The sequence below is a fragment of the Argentina silus genome (assembly GCF_951799395.1).
Source record: "Argentina silus genome assembly, chromosome: 15".
Classification (NCBI taxonomy): domain Eukaryota; kingdom Metazoa; phylum Chordata; class Actinopteri; order Argentiniformes; family Argentinidae; genus Argentina; species Argentina silus.
In genome coordinates this window covers 4,924,087-4,945,789 of record NC_139669.1, presented here as the reverse complement: position 1 = coordinate 4,945,789, position 21,703 = coordinate 4,924,087, and the positions used below count along the sequence as shown (strand labels likewise).

General features: G+C 46.1%; 2 protein-coding genes across 2 annotated transcripts in view; one reads left to right on the top strand and one right to left on the bottom strand.

The window, feature by feature from the left end:
- The window catches only part of elf1 (E74-like ETS transcription factor 1), a 28,426-nt gene extending 15,928 nt beyond the window's left edge, over positions 1 to 12,498 (top strand). Inside the window, exons 2-9 of the mRNA XM_083686156.1 lie at positions 2,257 to 2,693; positions 6,732 to 6,900; positions 7,109 to 7,213; positions 7,631 to 7,792; positions 7,976 to 8,059; positions 8,804 to 8,996; positions 9,225 to 9,590; positions 10,751 to 12,498. Coding sequence (XP_083542282.1) covers positions 2,622 to 2,693; positions 6,732 to 6,900; positions 7,109 to 7,213; positions 7,631 to 7,792; positions 7,976 to 8,059; positions 8,804 to 8,996; positions 9,225 to 9,590; positions 10,751 to 11,531 — 1,932 coding nt within the window. The 5' untranslated portion in view covers positions 2,257 to 2,621 and the 3' untranslated portion in view covers positions 11,532 to 12,498. The remainder of the gene's footprint in view (positions 1 to 2,256; positions 2,694 to 6,731; positions 6,901 to 7,108; positions 7,214 to 7,630; positions 7,793 to 7,975; positions 8,060 to 8,803; positions 8,997 to 9,224; positions 9,591 to 10,750) is intronic.
- A 5,934-nt stretch (positions 12,499 to 18,432) lies between these two features.
- Positions 18,433 to 21,703, bottom strand: part of tnmd (tenomodulin) — a 35,177-nt gene continuing 31,906 nt past the window's right edge. The window contains exon 7 of the mRNA XM_083686554.1: positions 18,433 to 19,352. Coding sequence (XP_083542680.1) covers positions 19,143 to 19,352 — 210 coding nt within the window. The 3' untranslated portion in view covers positions 18,433 to 19,142. The remainder of the gene's footprint in view (positions 19,353 to 21,703) is intronic.

Here is a 21,703-nt window from a genome sequence, read left to right as displayed (position 1 = left end):
TGTCTGTCCTAACCCTACGCCCAGGAGGGAGCAGTGCTACTGGGCAGAACAGAGACAGTGCTCCCCTATGAACCAGACCTCTGAATGTTGTTTAACTATTCCCACAGAGGGGCGGTTCTGGTTCAGGTTTATGCAGAGGGAGAGCACAGGCGTGGGTCTTCTTCTCTGTGTGTGGTCCCTGTGACCCTGCGTGTGGAGAGTCTCTCAGCTAACGGAGCAGACAGAGCTTTCTGTCCATGGAGGTGGTCTAATGTGGCCTGGAAGGGCCCCCCCTCTGCCACCTTCTGCCACCCTCATTAACCCCCTCCTGAAGGTGCAGCCCCCTGGGAGAGGGTTATCTCCTCACTCCCCTAGTATGGTGCCCAGGGCACACTGGCAGTGATGAGGTACAGATGGTCATGCCCAGCTGTGGCAAAAGTGGCATGGAAATTCCCCTTAGGTAGAGAGAGGGAGGGAGAGAAAGAGCTTGCTGAGTGAAATCAAAGTTGTCTTCAGTATACTTCCTTTCCACTCCTCCTCTCTTTTCTTCTCCTCTCTCTTCCCCCTCTCCACTCCTCTCCTCTTCTAGGGAGATGCTTTCCAGATCCAAGCCACATGTTGTGGACAACACCCCCCCCCCCCCTCCTCCAGCTTCCAAAAAGGGGAGGAAGAGCCACAAGGCTTAGTAAGGCTGACCTCCATGAACCCCCCCCCCCTTATTTGAGCCCCACCCGCCCTCCCTTTCTCCCACCCCCTCAGAGACACAATTGGACCTGGAATGCAACTTCATCAGTCACACAGGCATTTCAAAGCAAATAGGCCCCACCCTGCAGTGGGGGGGGGGGGGGGGGGGGGGGGGGGGGTTGGGGGGGGTGTAGTTAGCACTGCCATCTCTGACTCTCTCCTCTCTCCTCTCTCCTCTGCTGCCAGCTCTCCCCGCTCACTCTCCCGCCCCCTATCTGTTTAATCTTTAACCAGACACCGGCTCCTCCCTTCCTCCCCTCAACCCTCGAGATCTGCCTGTGGGCTTTGCTCCTGCTGAGACCCCCCCCCCTACACCCCCCTCCCCTACACACACACACACACACACACACCCTCCCTCACTAAGGGCTAGAACGGAGGGGTTTGGGCAGCACCATCAAAAGACAGTGTTCTTTCCAGAGTGTATGCTTAGTTCTCCCAGACCCCCTCACGCTGGCCCTCATGACCAGGGTGGGTGAGCTCATATCCTGGAGGGGGTGGGGGGGGGGGGGCACTAACCCCCCCAGGGACCACAGAGTGACATGAGGGGGACTACGTAAAGCTACTGGGCTTAGATGAATTAAAGTGAACCGTGTGCTTCTGTAAGCGCAGTAATACTACTGACTTCATGCCAGGCTAAACAGAAGAAAGTTTATGCAAAAGGCAAAACAAATATAGAATTCTTTTATTTCTGTTGTAATGTCTATAGCAATGCTATCCATCTTGATAAACTCTACCCTGACCTTACATATGATGAAATATGACAGTATCTTAATCCTTATCATTTTGATTAGGCTTTAAGGATCAATATATTTATTAACCAGGGAGAGGCATCGATTGAATGTGACATATTTGCGAAGGGAACAGAAATTAGGGCGGAAGAGTAACTGAGTGTGAAGCCTAGTGATATTTCTGGAGAGCGGGTGCATTTTTTCCATGTGCTGGTCTTGATTCTGCTGTGAGAGACTGAGAGGGATCTTGACAGGGAGGCAGGCAGACAGGCAGACAGGCAGGCAGGCAGGCAGGCAGGCAGGCAGGCAGGCAGGCGGTTTGGGCCCTCTGAGCCAAGAATGAGCTACTGATCTGAATTCTCCACTAGAACCAGCAGCCTTTCAGTCAGTCAGGCCCCAAATGTCTGCCGCAGACTGTAGCTCTCAGACATACAAATTCCTTAGCCTGACACACATATGCATACTGCATTGGCTGTGTGAGCCTCTCACACACACACACACACACACACACACACACACACACACACACACACACACATACACACACACACACACACACATACACACACACACACACACACACACACACACACACTCTGTGTAGGTTGTCACACGCACGCACACATAGACACACAGACACACTCACACACACACACACACACACACACACACACACACACACACACACACACACACACACACACACACAGTGCTACTCTAAAAAACTGAGCTGAAACTGATGTACTGCTGTTTCCTGACCTGTTTCCTGACCTGTGCTCTCCCTCTCTTCTCTCTCCCATGGCAGGTTTAGATGCTGCAGACACCCTTCAGCATAGCCAGGTGAACAGGACCGAGCAGGACCCAGGCGCAGCATCAGAGAGGGAAGAGGCTGCCTCCGTCTAGGCTGAGGCTCTCCTCTGAACTCTGGGTCTCCCAGGCACAGTGCTCCACACCATAGCAGCCAAAAACAGAGAGAAGGAGTGAGGTCACTGAAGATTGGGAAGCCATTTTATGTTACCCACAGTGGCTCTTTGTTCGTGAACTCGCCCTACTACTACCTCAGCAGTCAGCTCCACCGGAGCCTCGTGGGTTTCCGGTCAACCCGACAGTCCCAGGACGGGTAGGAACCCTCTCTGTCAGCCTGCGTCCCACCGTCTCACCTCCATCACCATGACGACTGCAGTACAACCCAATGAGCTGGTGTTTGAGTTTGCCAGTAATGGGATGGATGAAATCAACCAGGTACCTATCACATGGGAGTTTGTCAGTAGGGGTTTAAGCTGTTTTATTCTGTTTTATTCGCAACACAAATAATGCAGAATTGTCTTGTGATTTATGCTCAACATTTTGATTTAACATAGGTTGATTAAATTAGTGTCCATGGGGATTTAAAAAAAAAAAAAGAAGGTATAAATACAGTTTACAAGTGGACCAGAGGACCTTTCACTATAATCTACAGGCTTTAATCCCTACACAGAAAAACAAGCTCAGGAAAACAAGATGGCAGAAGGGGTAAAAACAGTGTAGCCGATGGTCAGAGCCTTTGATCCCTGTCTTGCTGCCGTGATGGGGGGAGGAGAAGAGGGAAGGGGGAGTAGGAGGAGGGGATGGCAGAGGGAGGGGGAGGGATGTGGAGTGTGGGCTGCTGGCAAGGCAGAGATGGAAAGTGTGAGAGTCCTGGAGTTGGGACTCTTGAAGGAGTGTGGGAGGAAAGGGTTGGGCTTTTCCAGGAGTAAACTTAAGGTACAAAGGTTACCGTTTGTGAGCCGTTTGTGTCTCTGCGCGTTTTTTAGTGTCGAGGTGTGCGTTTATCTTACTCCCACATCCTTGTCTGAATCCTGTGGAGCAGGCTGTGTGTGTGTGTGTGTGTGTGTGTGTGTGTGTGTGTGTGTGTGTGTGCGTGTGTGCGTGCGTGCGTGCGTGCGTGCGTGTGGCATGTGTACGAGCGTGCTTTTGTGTGTGTAGGGACAAGTCGTCACTGGATCCCCTTGCCTGAATGGCTCTGCTTCAGGCCTAACCTGACAGACCAGTTAGGCTGTTTGTGAGGTGACAGGCTAATTCCACTGTAAAGCCCTGCATTGTTCCAAAATAACACAGGCCTTTCTTGGTTCCTCCCCACACCCACTCAGTCAATTACACTGCGATTATGCACCCCTTCACCTGGTAGCCCTAAATATACTCTCAAAATAGTTCTGGGGTAACATACTTATTGTTAACGCTAATGCTAACGAATCAGCCATGTTGTTTTCCCTTAAGGTAGGAGACTAGTAGTAGAAATGGTAGTAGAGAATGACAGTTTATTTTCCATATGAGGGCTGTTGGAATCAGAGAGCCACAGCCAGCCTGCTGGACTGTTATTATTCTACAGTCAATATGTGGCTCCTTGATTCAGGCTGTCACGTAATGACTGCAAAATGACGTGTGGTGGATCAGAGGCTGAACGCTGCTAGTCGAGGTTAATGGAAGGATGCTGTCACCCACACATCTCAGTCACTTTAACGTGTTAATATTCATTCATGGAAAAAACACTTGAGATACGTTTTGACTTTTAGTTTTTCTGTGAGTTTAAACATGGCCAGATGACTTCCTCAAACTGCGTCATGTGGGTGCTGTGAAGAGCACAAAGGTAGCAGCAGGCAGGTAAAGCAGAACAGAGTGGGGTGTTGGGGAACCTTTCACACAGATGGCCTTGCTTTCAAAGTCGTAACAGGGAACTCAGAGATGCAAATAGGACCTGATTCCTATCTCTGGTTTCCCCTATTAGAAACACTGTTGAGGGCAACAAAGAGGAAGATGGAGTCAGTCTGGCTTGTTTATTCATGCTCAGAGAGCAAAGACAAATGTGTATCTTTTGAAAAATCAAGACAAAGTTATGTATTCTATACTGGCACTGTTTAGCGGCAATTTTGTAGCAGCAATTCCTGCTGTATATAATAATGCCTCTTCTCTCATCCTACTTACAAACGGTGTATCTCTGTTTAACAACTTAATAATCTCTTGTGTTTCTCTGTATCATTGTCATAACCTTGTTTACTGTTTGCCTGCAGTATTGTCCTATTCTGCACCTTTGTTTTGCATGAAACTGGGCAACCAGTTTCCAGGTGTTCTTGGTGAAAACTTAGTCCTACGGGATCACAACAGTGGAGGCAGCAGTATTAGCACCAGACATCTTTTGCTGTGTCAGCAGACTTTGTGTGGGATTCAGCCTGTCTGGTTCTGGTAAAGGAGGAGGAGGGGAGACTATCCTGGTGTTAATGCACAGAAGCCCAGCAGACTCACTGGTACTCCTTATGTCTGGCTCCACACATGCACGCACACACACACACGCACACGCACACGCACACGCACACGCACACGCACACGCACACGCACACGCACACACACACACACACACACACACACACACACACACACACACACACACACACACACACACACACACACACACACACACACACACACACTCAAGGACGCATGCATCAGTAAGTCCAGACGGGGGAGGGTGAGATCAGGCTCCCAACTGTCAAGACATATCTACTGTGTCTGCTACAGGCTAAGAACAGAGAGAAACATGCCCTATGTGTCAATAAGATGTTTTTAGTTTTTGCAGTCAAAGCAAAATTCTGCATTCTCAGTAGTCCCAAGTGGTCTTGAAGCCTACAGTCTAGCATTAGTGCTGATACCATGGAAATATTAACATGTTGGTTGGATGCCGTTCTGAGAACGAATAGATAACAGTGTCTGAGAAGTTACTATAGCAGTCTATGAAGTCAACCCACAGATATGTTTACATGTAGCCATTATTGTTTGGTAATGACTCCTAGCCTGGTCTTTAGTTTAATCATTAAACACAGTGCTGTCCTGATGCGTAGCAGCGAGCTGCTGGTCTGTTAATTCACTAGTTAAAGTGTAGCGTGGAGTGAATATAGCCTTGGACTCCAGTCCCTCAGGCTGAAGGCTCAGGCACCTGGAATGCCACGGGGTTCATCACAACAATGGAGACTTGTGCTTTAGAAAAGAGACAGACAGATGACCCTTTATACAGAGAGACCCTCCCACATCAATGACCATAAAACGGAGAATCTTTAACATGCCACATGGCAGTTGTTTTCAGTGATTGAAGGTATCTACTCAAGTCAGGAGGTTGTTGAAGTATGTGACTTAACCCTATTCATCACTCAAATTCAATACATTATTTCATTATTGGCCATTAGATGTGACGAGGTACTTTGTCACTTATAGCTGTCTTATAATGTATGAAATCACATGAACTTTGTATTGGGTAGACAATGCAGTGTAGTTGCATCTGCTGCTTTTATGTGCTATCATAGTCAGTTCAGTGACGTGTACTCTGCTACCACCTACTGGTATTAGGCTGTAACTGACACTAAAATCTTCTCAAACATATGAGCCTTCAAATTTGAAGTGTAGAAGTATGAACCGTGTCCAGTTTGCATAGTAGCTTAGCCTAGCTCTGTTAGCTGTGAGTCCTGCCCAACCTGTGCTCTCTCAGAGCTGGAGTTATAATGGCCTTACTGTGTAAAAACAAAATCTCTTTCTCTGGTGCTGCTGAAAGCAGGAAAATAACACTCAGTTAATCATCCAGCATGCTAACAGAAAAGAAAAACAGTGTGTTTACTCCACAAGGCCCCCTGAGTCAGAGTCACACAAAGAGCTTGCCCTCATTCTGTCTTTGACTCTGGCGTGGGTAGTTGACTCTGGACAGTGTTGAACGGGTTCCCATGTGTGCTGTGTTTTCATACGGTGTCCTCTACTGTTTGTCCCTAGCTTTGGCAATTTCCTTAGTTCTTCCACTCCTTCGCGTGTTGAGAAATGCTGTACTGGAAATGAGTAGGCATGCCTGGAATTTCCAGCAGGAGGCAGGGGCATGATAAGGGAACCGGTTGACAGTATTCACTATTAATCTCTATGGCTTTCAATTGAGTTTACATAATCTGAAAGCGTGTGATTAGCTTCGCACCAGGAGCAGGCCAAGTGAAGCAGCTGATTTCAGTCTGCACAGGAATGTCTCAGCGGACCGCTGAAACACTTTTGAAATGAGCACTCAATCTTGTCACTCAAGTCAGTTTAAAATCTGTATAATTTACTGTAACATACAATCAATTACAGGACCATTTTAGCAATTTTGTCCATCATAGAAAAACAGATCAGACGAATGACGAGTACAATACTTTGATCTTCCGCAGTTGCCCTTGGTTACAATGTCTCATGTCTGTCCCTCTGTGTGTGTGTATTCTGTTGGTGTCTCTGTGCGTCCAGCTGGATGACCCATCAGTATTCCCGGCGGTGATCGTGGAGCAGGTCCCTGCGGCGGACCTCATGCAGGTGTACTCTGGCCTGGAATGTGACGAGGTGAACGGCATCATGGTGGACACCACCCTCCACGTGGTGGAGGAACCCATCATGGTCGGAGACGTCGGCCTATCAGGTAAAGGGGATGGAGGCTACAGGGGACGATGGGATAATTCACCTGAAAGGACCCTGATCCGTTACAATGCCATATATGGTTATGCAGTAAAAAAGAAAGTAAAAATCGGTGGAAATTGGTGGAAATATACTGTAGGAGCCTACACTCAGGGGTGACTGTACATGTGGTCCATATTCTGATGACTACTCATGTCTGATTGGTCCAATAGAAACAACGGTCTCAGGCACAGATGACAGCATGGAGACCAGTGAGGCAGCAGCAGCCCTTCTCAACATGGAGTCTCCCAACAACATCCTGGATGAGAAACGCATGAGTAAGACAGACTGCTTTTGTTGCTTCTCACTCTCTGTGTGTGTGTGTGTGTGTGTATTTAGGGGGTAGGTGGGAATATTCGGATACCCTGGTGTCACCTTGGTCCTCTGTGGCTCAGTTGGTAGAGCATGGCGTTAACAATGCTAAGGTTGTGGGTTTGATTCCCGCTGGGACCATATATACTGAAAAATATATGCACTCACTGCATTGTAAGTCTCTTTGGATAAAAGCGTCAGCTATAATGGCATATATTACTTCAATATTCTAAGTGTTGTTTGTCTTAATCCAAGTTCTAAGAAGTAGTCTAAGCCACTTTAAACCACTTAGAAGGATGTTCTAGATGTTCTTGATGACAACTATTTGTATGTATTGTCTTTATGTACTCTAATTTCTGTTATTATATCTGCTCATTGTGTAGTTCACACTTATGGGACCCTGTTGGAGTCTGAACTCACCTACACCCCCCTGCGGCCAGACCAGATGTCCAACGGCTGCCTGGATGTGTCACTGGACGAGGACACATCGTCCATGGACGAGATCCCTCAGAGGATCATCACCAAACCACAGAGGAAAACCAAAGGTACTGCAGTTGTCCTCCTGGGCTGTAGGGGGCAGCCTTAGTACACTGTCAGATGTTCTAACAAAATTCTTTATCACTTTCACGGATAGCGCAGCCAATTATTTTTGTTTGGCCGTTGACGGTGATGTGCGTAATTGGGCGCCGTTGTGTTGACCTCCACGTGCATCTCTGGTCTCGTCTTAGTGCGCAAGCCGAGGGCGGTGCGACCCTGTTCCCCCATCACCAATCCCAGCCTGCCGCTGAGAAAGAAGAGCAAGGAAGGCAAAGGTGAGGATTCTAACCAGCTTGCCTCTCTAAAAGAGCCAATCAAAGGCAAGGTCTCCCCTCCCCATACGGGCAGCAGGCAGCCTGTAGGGTTGGACCAGGGCCGGCTAATTGATGAGATGCTCTCAAAGTGCTGTGTTTCACAGGGAAATAGAAGTGATTGTGGGCCGGAGGGCACACTGATGCAGTACTGATAGGACCCTTTTATGCTGTATGTACGTCCATCCCTCCCTCCCTCCCTCCTGCACCACACGGAGAGGGAGGGGGTTCACCCACACATATACATCACCCTGTCACGGTGGCTGGGACTTAAGTGGCTGCTACAGGGGTTGCTGTTTTTAACCACTTCTGGCCTAACCGTCTCACAAACAAGAGTAATCTACTGCCAGGCCCCATCCAATTAATTTCGCAACCTAGGTACACACACACACACTGACGAGAATTGAGAATTGATTTATATAGGTTATGAGGAACTAGTGCTGTAATTGCGGCTCTGCGGTTTCTATTTGTTAAGTAAAAAAACCTCTGGAATACAACGAGTATTACATACAATGAGTTATGGATGGCTGTTAGCTCCCAGTCCATACTACTGTACTGTATGTACTGTAAGTATTGAGATATGTTTACATCAGGGGTAAAAATCCATTTCATGCCTTACAATGAGCCCATCCTCCAATTTCTATCTCCACCAGCCTCCACTGGTTTACATGTTAAAAACATGAGTCATCCCTTTCTATCCCAATGCAGGTAACACCATCTACCTATGGGAGTTCCTTCTGGCCCTGCTGCAGGATAAGAACACCTGTCCCAAATACATCAAATGGACCGAGAGGGAGAAGGGCATCTTCAAGCTGGTGGACTCCAAGGCCGTGTCCAAGCTGTGGGGAAAACACAAGAACAAGCCTGATATGAACTACGAGACCATGGGCAGGGCACTCAGGTGAGAGGAATAGGCCATAGATCCTTACATCATTTTGACCATAGAGATAGATAATGTTCTGTGTCGATGGTGTTGACCTTAAAGCAAATAGAAAATTCTGCTCCATTCTGAGGCCGTGACTGTCATTCCTATGTGCACTACTGAACATTCAGTATCGAACTTTGAACACTTAGCTATCAGCACTGCTATGTTCATCACTATGCATAATAATGACCATCCCTCTCTAAGGTATTACTACCAACGTGGCATCCTGGCTAAGGTGGAAGGCCAGAGGCTGGTCTACCAGTTCAAGGAGATGCCACCTGATCTGGTGGTGATTGAGGATGAGGACGCAGGGCCTGACTCCAGCCCTGGCTACGGGGGCCAGCGCTCCAACCACCATGGGCGAGGGTTGCCCCGCGGGGGCCCCCGGGGCGGGCACGGTAAGGCCCATGGACAGCACACACTGTCGGTGAAGCAGGTGAAGAGGGAGCCCAGTGATGGAGGCGTGTACCAGGAGGCCAATGGCAAACAGGCAGAGCAGCTGCTGCATGCTGTCCACGTTCTCCAGCCCAACCAGGGGGCGGCCGTGCCGGCCCCCGCACACACTGTGAGGTGAGGGAGATGTGTGTGTGTGTGTGTGTTTGTGTGTGTGTGTGTGTGTGTGTGTGTGTGTGTTTTGTATGCGTGAAACCTGACTTATGCAGACACTTTCAGTGTTCACACAAGCAGAGACAGACAGACAGACAGACAGACAGACAGACAGACGCACGCACGCACACGCACACACACACACACATACATACATACACACACACACACACACACACACATTCATACACTTGTACTGACATATTTCTCCTTGAAAGTCCAGCAGCAGTCTTTTTGTCATCCTTTGTATGGAAGCTGTGGCCCTATGTTCTGTAGTGGCCCTCTTGGTATGTTGTCTTTACTTACTTGAATTCCATACAACAATGACTACTATAGATCAGATCAGGGGAGCCTGGTGGAGTTTTAAACAACATTGTGTGATAAGCTGTGGACTGGGGAATGGTATATTGCTTCACATCAATATCAGTACGATATTAAGTACATCTTCAGGGTACAACATAATGCATCTATGTTGTATGGACTTTTTGAACTATACAGTGCACGAAGTGTGAACAATTGCTTTTATCACAAGATATCTTAGAACCTTTGTGCCTTTCGATACATAGAATTCTAGAGCAGTCTGTGCTTGACAGATTGAGACTACAGATACAGAATGGATGTGCTGTGGAAGCTGATAGCGCTTGGATGGTTGTGGGTGTCTGATGGAGTGGTTCACCATAGACCTGTGATGATCATGACATTTTGGGTAACGATTTATTGTCATGCAAATAACCGTGTCACCGTCTGAAGGGGTAAAAACTATTATGTAACGTATATGTGTGCACCCGTTGAAGTGCCCAGGGAGTTGTGGGGCAAGAGCAGTGAAGGTAAATAAGATGCGCTTTTCAGTAGAATATTGCTAACAGGGACGCACGGTGAATAAAGAAAGCTGTTAATGAAGTTCAATATTGAGTCCAGATTTTGTTCTACGCAGGTACATAATGTTACATTTACATTACTGCTATTGGGTAAATAAACGGTCGCTTATTTAGTTCCACCGTCGAGACCCATAACCATCATTTACACAGTTATACGATTACCATCACAGCCGTAATTGATTGCCATCACAGCCGTAATTGATTACCATCACAGCCGTAATTCACCAACCCTCTCTCTCTCCTCAGAACCATCAACATGCCTGGGTCTGTCCCCATGGTCCTGACGTCCTCCAGCACCCTGCAGCATGTCCCCCTCTCTCCAAGCCTGGCCAATGGAGACTCCAGCCACTTCTCCCCCCCTCGCGTCATCCTCCACACTGTCCCCTCCACCACGGCAGGGGGTAAAGACGTCCTGACCATCCAGGGGGCCTCCCTCCAAGACAGCCTTCAGGCCCACCAGCAGCTCCTGGTCACTAGCCTCTGCTCCACCTCCACCACGGGGGTCACCAGCACCAGCTCCAGCTTCAACGGCCACGGCCTCCCCCGCCTGGTCACCCTCAACGCGGCCAGCGGCCAGCACATGGTGGCTCAGCAGCCTGGCACCGTCATCGCCACCGTGCTCAAGGCCGGGGACTTCCACGGCCTACAGGTCAAAGAGGAAATGCTGGACCCCCACTACCTGCAGTCCCTGGTCAACAGCGACCCCTCGCTGGCTGAAGCCGCCTTCATGAAGGAGGAGATGGAGGCTGGTGAGGCAGAGCTGACCTACAGAACTGTGATCATCGGAGCTGGCCAAGGACACCACCAGAGCCAGGGGCAGATGGCTGGTGGCGAGTCCCCAATAAACGGACACTTTTCCCAGGGAAGCAGCCCGAGTGAGGGCCTGACCCCCGTGGAGGAGCTGGAGGTGCGTGGGGAGATGGCCCTGCAGCCAGAGCAGGTGGTCAAAGGCCTGCAGGAGCTGCCTGTCACCGTCCACCTCCCAGCCCACTTCATCCAGATAAAGACAGAGCCTGCTGAGGCCTAGGGGCTCTTCAGCTCTAGAGCAGGACGTTGTTGTGAAAAAGATAATGGAATCAGCTTTGAGAAAGACTTTAGTTTCCTTTTCCTTCCTGACGATAATCTGATCTTCGAGCTAGGGATTTGAAATGTGTCGCTCCTCAACGTAGGCCAGGTGTCGGCCCCAAGGATTTTTGTTTACTCACAGATATTGTGATCATGTGCCTAAATTTGAACGTCAAGGGATTTTTTGTTATGTAATGTTGAAGGCTCCATTGATCGGACAGAGTGAGGGCCTGCCTAGAGTCAGTGGTCCTGCCCCTCACCCCAACTGTCCCCCAGGAGAACAGCCATTGGATAACCAGGGATCTCCCCACCACATGTGCCAGTTAGACTAGTCTTTTCTCTACCTACCTATATACATCTCATCAGACTTGTGTCAATGCTTATAGAGACTAACAGGACCCTCCAAAGAGGAGAAAACACAGCAAACCAAAACCAGGAGATGGAACTCATGAGGACGCAGCGAAATCAGACTTAAGGAAGTAGATTTACGCACACTGGCTCCCTTGTCTCTATGGACGAGGTATGGAATGTCATAATGAGACATCAGACCTAAAAACTCACGTCACAGACTTAACTGAGGGCTGCATTACGGGAGGTCATTGTCTGTGAGAGGAAAACATGACGCTGCGGATTGTTTTGAATCAATGGATTGTGATTTCTTCCCCCCATATCCCTCTTCTATTATCACATAGTCAATAAGGTGTGTGTTCCTCTCCATTACTCGTGGCCTTACAACACTGTGTTACTATGGAAATGGGCATTCTCCGTCCACTAGGACAGTCCAATTATAGACCTGTTTGTATATAGCAGCAGAATTCAGGAAGAGAGTGAGAGAAAGACAGAGAATATGGAGGAGTCTACTAGTTTCTGCTATAGAGTAATATCCCCTGCAGGCTTAACTCCTGTTCATATGAAATGGAATATATAAATATATATATATATATATATATATACACACATATATATATAATATACAATTGAGATTCAATTTATGGCCACAATAAATTTATTTATTTTGTGAATTTCTAAATTCTGTATAAAAAGGCACATTTTTTTATTATTTACATATGCAAACTCGAGGGAAAATATACAAAGTATATGAAATGAATAACAGGAAGCTCATACTGTATATGTCGTTTTATTTTTCCTTCTTTTTTTTTAAAGCTGATATTTTCATTTTTAAGCATTCCATATAATCAGCACAGAGTTGATGATATGTTCTCTGTTATGGACTTCCGTGGTTGCGCAATGCAAATGATTGTTATCATGTTAACGTTTTTGTAGATACCCCCTGTTATTTGTCATTTTTAAAGATGTGTATTGTATGTGTTTTGGTTCTTCCCCTTGTTGCGGACATACCTTTGCCCTATACGACAGTCAAGCAGTAGTACAGAAGAATTATACATAGACATATTCACACAGTCTGTGTCCAGTCGGGGTTCTAGAAGTCTCAATCAGTACCTATGTGACCTTTACTAGCTTCAGTTATCTAGTGACACGAGTAGTGACCACTACTGTTTTTTTTCCTCTTTTTTGTACTTACAATTCTGGTGCCCCTCTCTGGCCTCGGTCTTTGGCCAGTGGAGTCTGTGCTCTCTTTATTCCATGTCCCAGTTTGTTAAGGACCTCAGAGGCAGGCTCTCTGATTGGCCAGGGTAACCTGCAGAAGCTCGGTGTAAGTGAACCCATATTGATCGTGAGCGCTAGCATGGCTGGTTGTAAATTGGTTGTATTTTCTTTACAGGAGGCTGCAGCTTGAGTGTGCACGGTCAGACCATTGAGACCAATAGACCAGCGTTCTTCAGCTCAGCAGCCGAGGACAGACAGGCTTTAATGATGCTTTATAATGTTTACAGTAGATCTTGTGAATATCAGGCTCATATCAAAGCCAAAGGGCTCTCCCTCTCTCTCTCTCTGCATTGACTATCTGAATGTTGTACAAAATACTGTAATGTAATAATGCAAAGTTGTGACAATCAATGTTCTTGCATTTACATTGACAACCAAAACAAGTTTTTTTTACATTGAGACCTGACTGTTATAGATCTCTATGAATGGATAGAGGTAACTGGACTCTGTTGTACTGTCTGTGAGATGCTGGGATATGTCCGCTCTGTCTTTCTGCCCATTATGCTCTCTTTGTCTTGGGTTTTCCATTGCTTCCCCCTATGCTGAAACTAGAATAGATTTTTTTTAAGAAAATAATGTAATAATAAAACAAATTTTGCTTCAAAGAAAAAAAAAATCATGTGGCAGTGTTTATTTATGATGACACACTATTGAAATGGACTGTTCTGAGAACTGTGAGCCACAAAGGACAGATAATCCTGCTATTCCCTTCTGGATACTGAGCGCCTCTCTAAACGAATTTTCTCCTCGGTTAATGTGCATTAACACAACTTCCTCTGAGGTCAAACACACTCCCATGTCTCTCACAACATCTTGCTTGAAGGGAGTTCTGACGAGGGACAGGCTGTTTCCAGCCATATGTCTCCCCCTCTTTTACGTCTGCTGCTGTAGAAAAAAAAGAACAAGAGAAGGCCTACGACAGCAAATATTGTCACGAATGGGGGCGCACTTCCCAGTGTGGTCCCTAGGTGTCTCCCTCCAGCCGCCCACTGTGCCGCCTCACTCACTCACTCACTCACCTATTCACTCACTCACTCACTCACCTATTCACTCACTCACTCACTCACTCACTCACTCACTCACTCACTCACTCACTCACTCACTCACCTATTCACTCACTCACTCACTCACTCACTCACTCACTCACTCACTCTCTCTCTCATCATGGACTTATCACCTGCACCAGTGTTTAATTGTCACTGATGCTTTCTGTACCCTCACTTCCCTTCACTCCCCGCTCAGTCTTCACAGTGTGTTCGTCAGCTGAGAGAAGGAAGCCATTGAAACATTTACGAGTCCTGTTTTGGAGACTTTGTTTTCTCCCTTTTTGTTTTCGAGTAAAGTCCGTGTTTGTATCCTGCGTCGCCAACTATACTTTCTAGTAGAAATCATTTTGTTTGTATCGCTGCCTACTCGTCTGCCTCCTTTATATGCACCGCACCTGGGTCCTACCAAAACCTTACACAATATGTCTACACAGAAAAAAAAAACCTGGCAACGATTCATAATTGAGCACTAAACGCCTGTTCTTTTCAACCAAGGTTACAGATACAGCTATCGAGATCAACAAACAGAAAAGAAACAATGTTATTGAAAATACTAGAAGCATCTGTGCTGGTTTATCCAAAGGAATACATATGACAATTGTCCTTTTATTGCACAGATAATGGTTTTGAAGCAGCGCTGCTTTGAAGTTAGTGAGCCATATTGCTGTGCAGTGTAGTAGGATGGACAGTCTGTAACATGGCATTTGAACAAAAGAAAAGGCTGCAGTCTAGGAAGCTGGAATGAAGCCATTAGTAGGCAAGAGACTGATTGGACTGTACCTCTAAGTCCTCCTCCAGTTGCTGTGGGCGGATGAATACATTAGTATGTGACACTGCTTTTGCTGGGGACAGCGGTGTCTGTCACTGTGTCCTGCACAGTAGAGTGGTAGGGAGAAGTGGCTGAATTGCACGTTGGCTTGGCTGGGAGTGAGCTGTGTGTGTGTGTGTGTGTGTGTGTGTGTGTGTGTGTGTCTGTCTGTGTGTGTGTGTCTTTGTCTGTGTGTGTGTGTGTGTGTGTCTGTGTGTGTGTCTGTGTCTGTGTCTGTGTCTGTGTGTGTGTGTGTGTGTGTGTGAGAGAGAGTGTGAGTCTGCAGAGGGAGCCGTCTGGCAGCTGGGCTTGGCTGCTGTGTCGACCCCCCCTCTCTACACCCCCCCCCACACACTGCACAGCTGTGGACCACACACTCTAGCATCGCCATGGGGTTAACACACAACAACTCTGAAAACAAGGCCAGCAGCGGCCAAGGCAACCACAGCCACAATACGTGTTCTCACGCAAAACATCAGCCCTCAGTCACGGTCCATTGTCCGTCGACATCGACGTGGTGTCGTCCATTCTGCGTCTCGTGAAAGCCATATCATAGCAAAAGCACATTGAGCAGCTGCCGTACTGTTCTACTGTCCTTAGAACCCACCTCAATAGACCTGGTGCTCGGCCGCTCAAAGCCAGCGTGCCTCACTGTAGCATAATGACAGACGATGGTGGGTTAGTAAGCTAATGAAGGACTCCGGAGCTGCAGAGTCTGTGCTGCTGCTCCTGGTCTGTGAGTGAATCAGGGAGCCTGGAGAGAGAGAGGAGAGCCGGGGCCCGTGGAGAGAGAGAGAGAGAGAGAGAGGGAGAGAGAGAGAGAGAGAGAGAGAGAGAGAGAGGGCTATTTCTGCGTCGCCTGCAGCCAGTGACACATTGCGAGAGCGCAAGTGTTTACTGCCGCGCCGCGCTGCCTCTCACACTGGGAGGCGTTGAAGGATGACGGCTGACACGACGGCGCCTCCAGCCCATGTCAGCAGCCACAGAGAGAGAGATTATTCAAACACCAGGCCGTCGGTGTGCGTGTGTGTGTGTGTGAGTGTGAGTGTGTGTGTGTGTGTGTGTGTGTGTGTGTGTGTGTGTGTGTTTGTGTGTTTGTGTGTGTGTGTGTGTGTGTGTGTGTGTGTTTTTGTGTGTGTGTGTGTGTGTGTGTGTTTTTGTGTGTGTGTGTGTGTGTGTGTGTGTGTGTGTGTGTGTGTGTGTGTGTGTGTGTGTGTGGGCACTAGCCGAGGCAGAGCAACACAGCGAACACGGACACACCACTGTCTATTGTCTCATGGCCTACTGCCGCCATGCCAACTGCTCTGCCTAGCAACCCATGTCCACAGTGATATGTATGCAATCAGAGGACCACTGGGCTGTGTATTGGCTCTAAAATGAAATGTTTTTATTTTTTATTTTTTTATGGATAGGCTCTACCCTTAATTTCAGAACAGTATACAGTACTTTGGTATCAGTACGTATGCGTATGCTCTAAGTCAGAAATGTATGGAGATGCATTTATTTTGTTCAGGTTGACATGGAAAGACATACAGGTTATTGTGAAGAGACACTCGTTGAGATTAGCATTACAGAATGACCAATGTTCTCATGATACCACAAGATGGCACTAGTAATACATCTCTACAACCAAGTACTGATAGGGCAAGAACTACAGTCAAGGCTCCCAACGCATAGAGGGTGTACATATTAGTTTAAACTCAGTTTCCCCCCTGAATAACCCCCAGAACTAAATTAATGGATAAGTAATGCTTGAAACAAAAATAAACAGCTTGAGGTTAAATTACACAGCAGGTTTGATTTGGTCAACAAAAGGAATTCATTCACAAGTGTACCTGTCAGTGGCTAATCCTAATCCTAATCCTGGGGTTTTAGGGGGATCCTTTCCTAGCTGAATAAAATCCACGAAAGACACAGGAGGGTTTTCTTTTGAAACGACTTAATCTGATGTTTGCTACCATTTCTAGAGCTGAAATAATGTAGGATGATGTTGAGCATATACCTGCTATACTCACATTTCAAATGAATTTCTTCACTAAAACTACGTTAATTTCATCCACCACACTCGAACCAGACTCTAATCAGAATCAATTACTTTTCCCTTGTAGCATTAGAGATACAGAGATTGCTTCTTTCTCATCAAATGTTCCAGTATTTATGGACAAATTGACATTGACAGTTCCGTCGTTAGTGAGGAAATTGTTTGAAATGATTGCCTAACAGTGAAACCTTCCACTGCCTTGTTTTACCTCATGAAATCCATGAAGACACTAACAGTCAAATCAATTATGAGGTGGATATTACAGATTGACTTTCATGGCCTTTACTGGAGTCAAGTCCCAACTGGTGTGAAAAGCTTACGAGTGCTCCTGTAATATCTATATTACCTTCCTCAGTCAAGGTGAGGCGTCCCATTCAAAATGACTCTCATGGCTCCCATGGCAATTTACTACACAATAGCCTCTGAATCTTCACAGAGACCTTGATGAAATCGACAACGCATGGTTGCTGGTTATCAAACATAACACTAGCTTTTGGATAACTCAACAATTATTATACCCAGTCTCCATGCTGCTCTAGCGTCTGGAGTATTGCGACTAGAGTATGTTGGTAATTGTGTCAGTTTCAATAAGCTCGGCACCATTTGACTTGATAAGGGGGGAAATAGAGTGAAACAAAATACATATCAACGTAGATTTCATGTGCTTTTCAGAACTGCCTCGGGGCACGAGAGAGCTGCTGTCAGTTTATTTGAGATGTGTTTGCAATTATAGCATTTGTTAACTTATGCCACTGTTTTCATTCAACGTGTTGCTTTTGGCCATTGACATTATTGCGCTACAGACTTCAACTGTTGCTTGAAAATACATTAAAAAAATAAATAAATGAAAATACAACATTTTACATTGTTTTGCCAATTTTCATTATTTTTGTTTGATTAAACTCCAAAGAACTAAAGCTGTAATTAATTTATCCCAGTGTTTGTTATGTATACCTACTGTGCTCTTTACCTCAGAATCAAGACATCCTATTCTATGACAATGGACAGGTATAGGAATAGAATAATGTATTATCTTTGCTTAGCTTGAAGGGTTATGTTATGATGATAAGGATTGTAAGGTTAGTTTCTCTCTTATTAAATATACAGTAGTGAGCCTATGCACTTAGCATTTCAAATGAGGCTGATATAACACTCTTAAAACACAGTTAGCATGAACTACTATATTGAGCAGGGAAGGAAAAGATAATATTGCTGTAATTGAACTGTAGCACTGCTACAGTCATGCAGTAATTACACTGATAACAATACAGCGTACTGTAAAACAACAATAGTTACTTCACATAGAGACTGTTGAGAAGAATTAGAACGACAAAGCCAATCTATAACTCTTGCTTTATTGCGGCTTGTTGACTCAAATTGATTGGAAACACAGGAGAGGATAATCAGGTAGATAATGCATCAAGAACATGATGTGATAATGACTAAACATGCTTATTGCAGTGAATAAAACAAAAACAATAACAGTAACAATGGATCATCAAAACAGAGTACATTTATTACTAACGATTAACTAATAAAGTCTATAGAAATGTTCAAGGCCCATAGCCTGATGCTGTACTACTAGAACTAGAGTATGTTTTATATACATTGTTAGTGTTCATACTCTGCAGCATATCTAGACAATCTCTACCTCTTTTATAAGCCACCCATGATGAAGACAAAGAAGAGAGACTGACAAAAAAAAAACATTTGCTTTTATAACATCGGTTTAAAAATATTTCGGAAACAAAATTGCACTTTATTTCCCAGATGACACACCAAGGATACAACAGGATTATATGGCTAGGTAAACATTGGAATGTGACAGCTTTGCAGATCGAATGCCCTAAGAGATATAACACAGGTGCTCCCAAACTCCATTTAGACTGTGAAGACAGACTGACAGTCCATTTGCTTATTTTGAGATAGGATAATAATGGTATGCTGTAGAATGTTTTGCTACTGTATAACAAAGATTATTCTTTGGAATACTGATTGGAGAGTTTATAGAGAGCACCGGTGGGGACTAGAGAGTACTGGAGAGCCCACTCAGACCCTCCCAAGCATCCGAGCGATCCACCAGTTGCAGGGCATGATGACTTGGCAGATGACCCGTCCACCTTGGTAGTAGTATGGGTAAGGATTGAAGCCTCCCAGGGGCTCGTGGTAGCGGCGGCAGTGGCGGTAACCACGGCGACAGTGCTGGCAGCAGTAGCCGCGGTCATCCAGACGATTGTCCAGCTCAAGTCCGTTTTCTCTCTGTGAAGGACACAAGAGCAGGGTCACAGTCAGAATGACGCACGCACGCACGCACGCACGCACGCACGCACGCACGCATGCACGCACGCACGCACGCACGCACACACACACAGTCACACACACAGTCACACACACAGTCACACACACAGTCACACACACAGTCACATACACAGTCACACACACAGTCACACACACATGACAAATACCATCACTCCTGTGGCAGCGGCAGAGACAAAGGATTGGATTCTGCGAATTGATGCGCATTGCTTTGGTTGTAGGTCAGGGAGAGAATACATGACCAAGCTAAACAGGAGGGAAAGATCAGAATTGATGTTGACGGAAATGTATCTGCAAAGGTGTGCCCTGCTCGACTACGACACAGGGATCAAGATAGCATTGAAAATGGGCCGCCTTGATTTGAGCTCCAGGAACATAAAACATGATATAATACCCTTGACCTTTCTATTATACCAGTGGTAGCATTACTCTTGGCTGCTCTGTGCTCCATCTCTGATCCCCATGTCCTCAGCCCTTCTGCTGGGGCCATCTTCAATCACAGTGTCTCTGACACTGCCGGTTACCAGGATAATTACACTATTTCTTACATCTCTGACCTCCCACTCCCCCAGACACGGCCGACACACCGCACCAAAATGGCTGCCACTCCTCCATTAGAGCCTACAAATTAAAGCCTCTCCTTCTTCACGCCCTACCCCTGACCTTGGCTTTAAGTGGATGGCACACTCCTAAAGCAATTAGCAGAGTAATGATCGCCTAACAAGGATCCTTTTATTTGCTCTCGCTGGCTGGGTCTGAATTTATATAAGGGCCAAATGAAACCCAAACGAAAGGTAAATTGGGTAGAATTAATGGCCCTTGGTTCATTCCATTGTGCCGGTCGGTGTGTGCCTCCTCCAGACTACACAGGGCTGAGTGCCATGCCTTTGATCAAGAGCAACTCTGAATTGGGATCAGAGAAGTGCCACTTAACTCTCCCCCTAGTTGTGGAAGCCCGGCCTTTAGCACTGTGCACCCACATTTGACCACATTTCAATCTCCTGCAGTAAATGAATTTACAGAGACAATCCAACACTGCCTTGTTAAATAGCTCTGATGAAAGAGTCAATGGCCCCTTTGGACACCTCCTCTGGGTGATGCAGGAATGGTGCTCTACGTATGAGTCAGCCATTTGCAACAGTAAACACAAAAACAAAACATGACTCTGTTGAGGGGAACAGAAAATGCAAGGTCATTGTTTCAGTCTAGTCTATTAATGGGCTTGCACCCATAGGAGCACCTGGTTATGACCCTCATTGCTCCTCTGCAGGAAGCTCTAGGCGGTGTGGAGGCTGGTTCTACTTTTGCAGTATTAGTCACACAACATAGTTTACAGGATGCTAAATGGTTCAGGGTCTCACAGATGTTGTCTTGGCTGTTTCTATTTAGTTACATTCTGCCTCCCATAACTTCAGAGCCAGGATAATAATAATAATAATACACGAGTACAGTGCAGCCAGATTCAAATCACGAATCAGCCATCACAAACATCTGAGTGATGATAAATGGACTAAAATTACATACTCCCAACACAGGGGACAACACACACGAAAGGGGAAAAAGATGATTTGTAAGGTGTGTTTGATTTATGACTCTGACAAAAACAGGCAGGCAATTACTGATTTATTGTGTTAGTCAAGTTTAGGGTCATCAGCTTCAAGGCAACAATCTATTATGGAAAAAACACGAAAGCTGTCAATGGACAAACGATAATCTTATCAGCGTCATACAGCCAAACTGTGGCCGTGTGAAATCCTAAGCTTTGGTTTGGAAAATGAAGGAACTGTTTTAATCAAATGACGATGTGATTACAAAAGCAAACAGACAATAGGTAGCATTGTACCGCAGAGACAGATTAATCGAAACTATCCTTTTAAAACAGAGTGCACGTATTAATCAGTCTGGCTTTCAATTTCCATTTCCAACAAGATGTGGAGATGATCAGAATGGTGCACCCAGGGAAATCTCGGGCAGTCACTCACAAACAAGTTGCTTTAATGAAGAGTAAAAGTCATTACCCCGTTGCTCCATCTGATTTCGTCACACAAATTCAGCTCCTCATGCATAATATGAGGTTTTGGATATGAATGACTCAAGTAGAAAACTCAGTCAGTCATTGGATAAGATGTACCGAATCAAGCAGGAACTCCTTTAATTTCCACACTTCTGAGTCTTATTTCACACACACTGATTAGTGTTCCTCTTGGCATGAAACACACATGCTTGGCTGTGTTATTTCATGTTATATCAGGGCTGATCACACACTCTCTAATATTCCATTAAAACACCAGGGA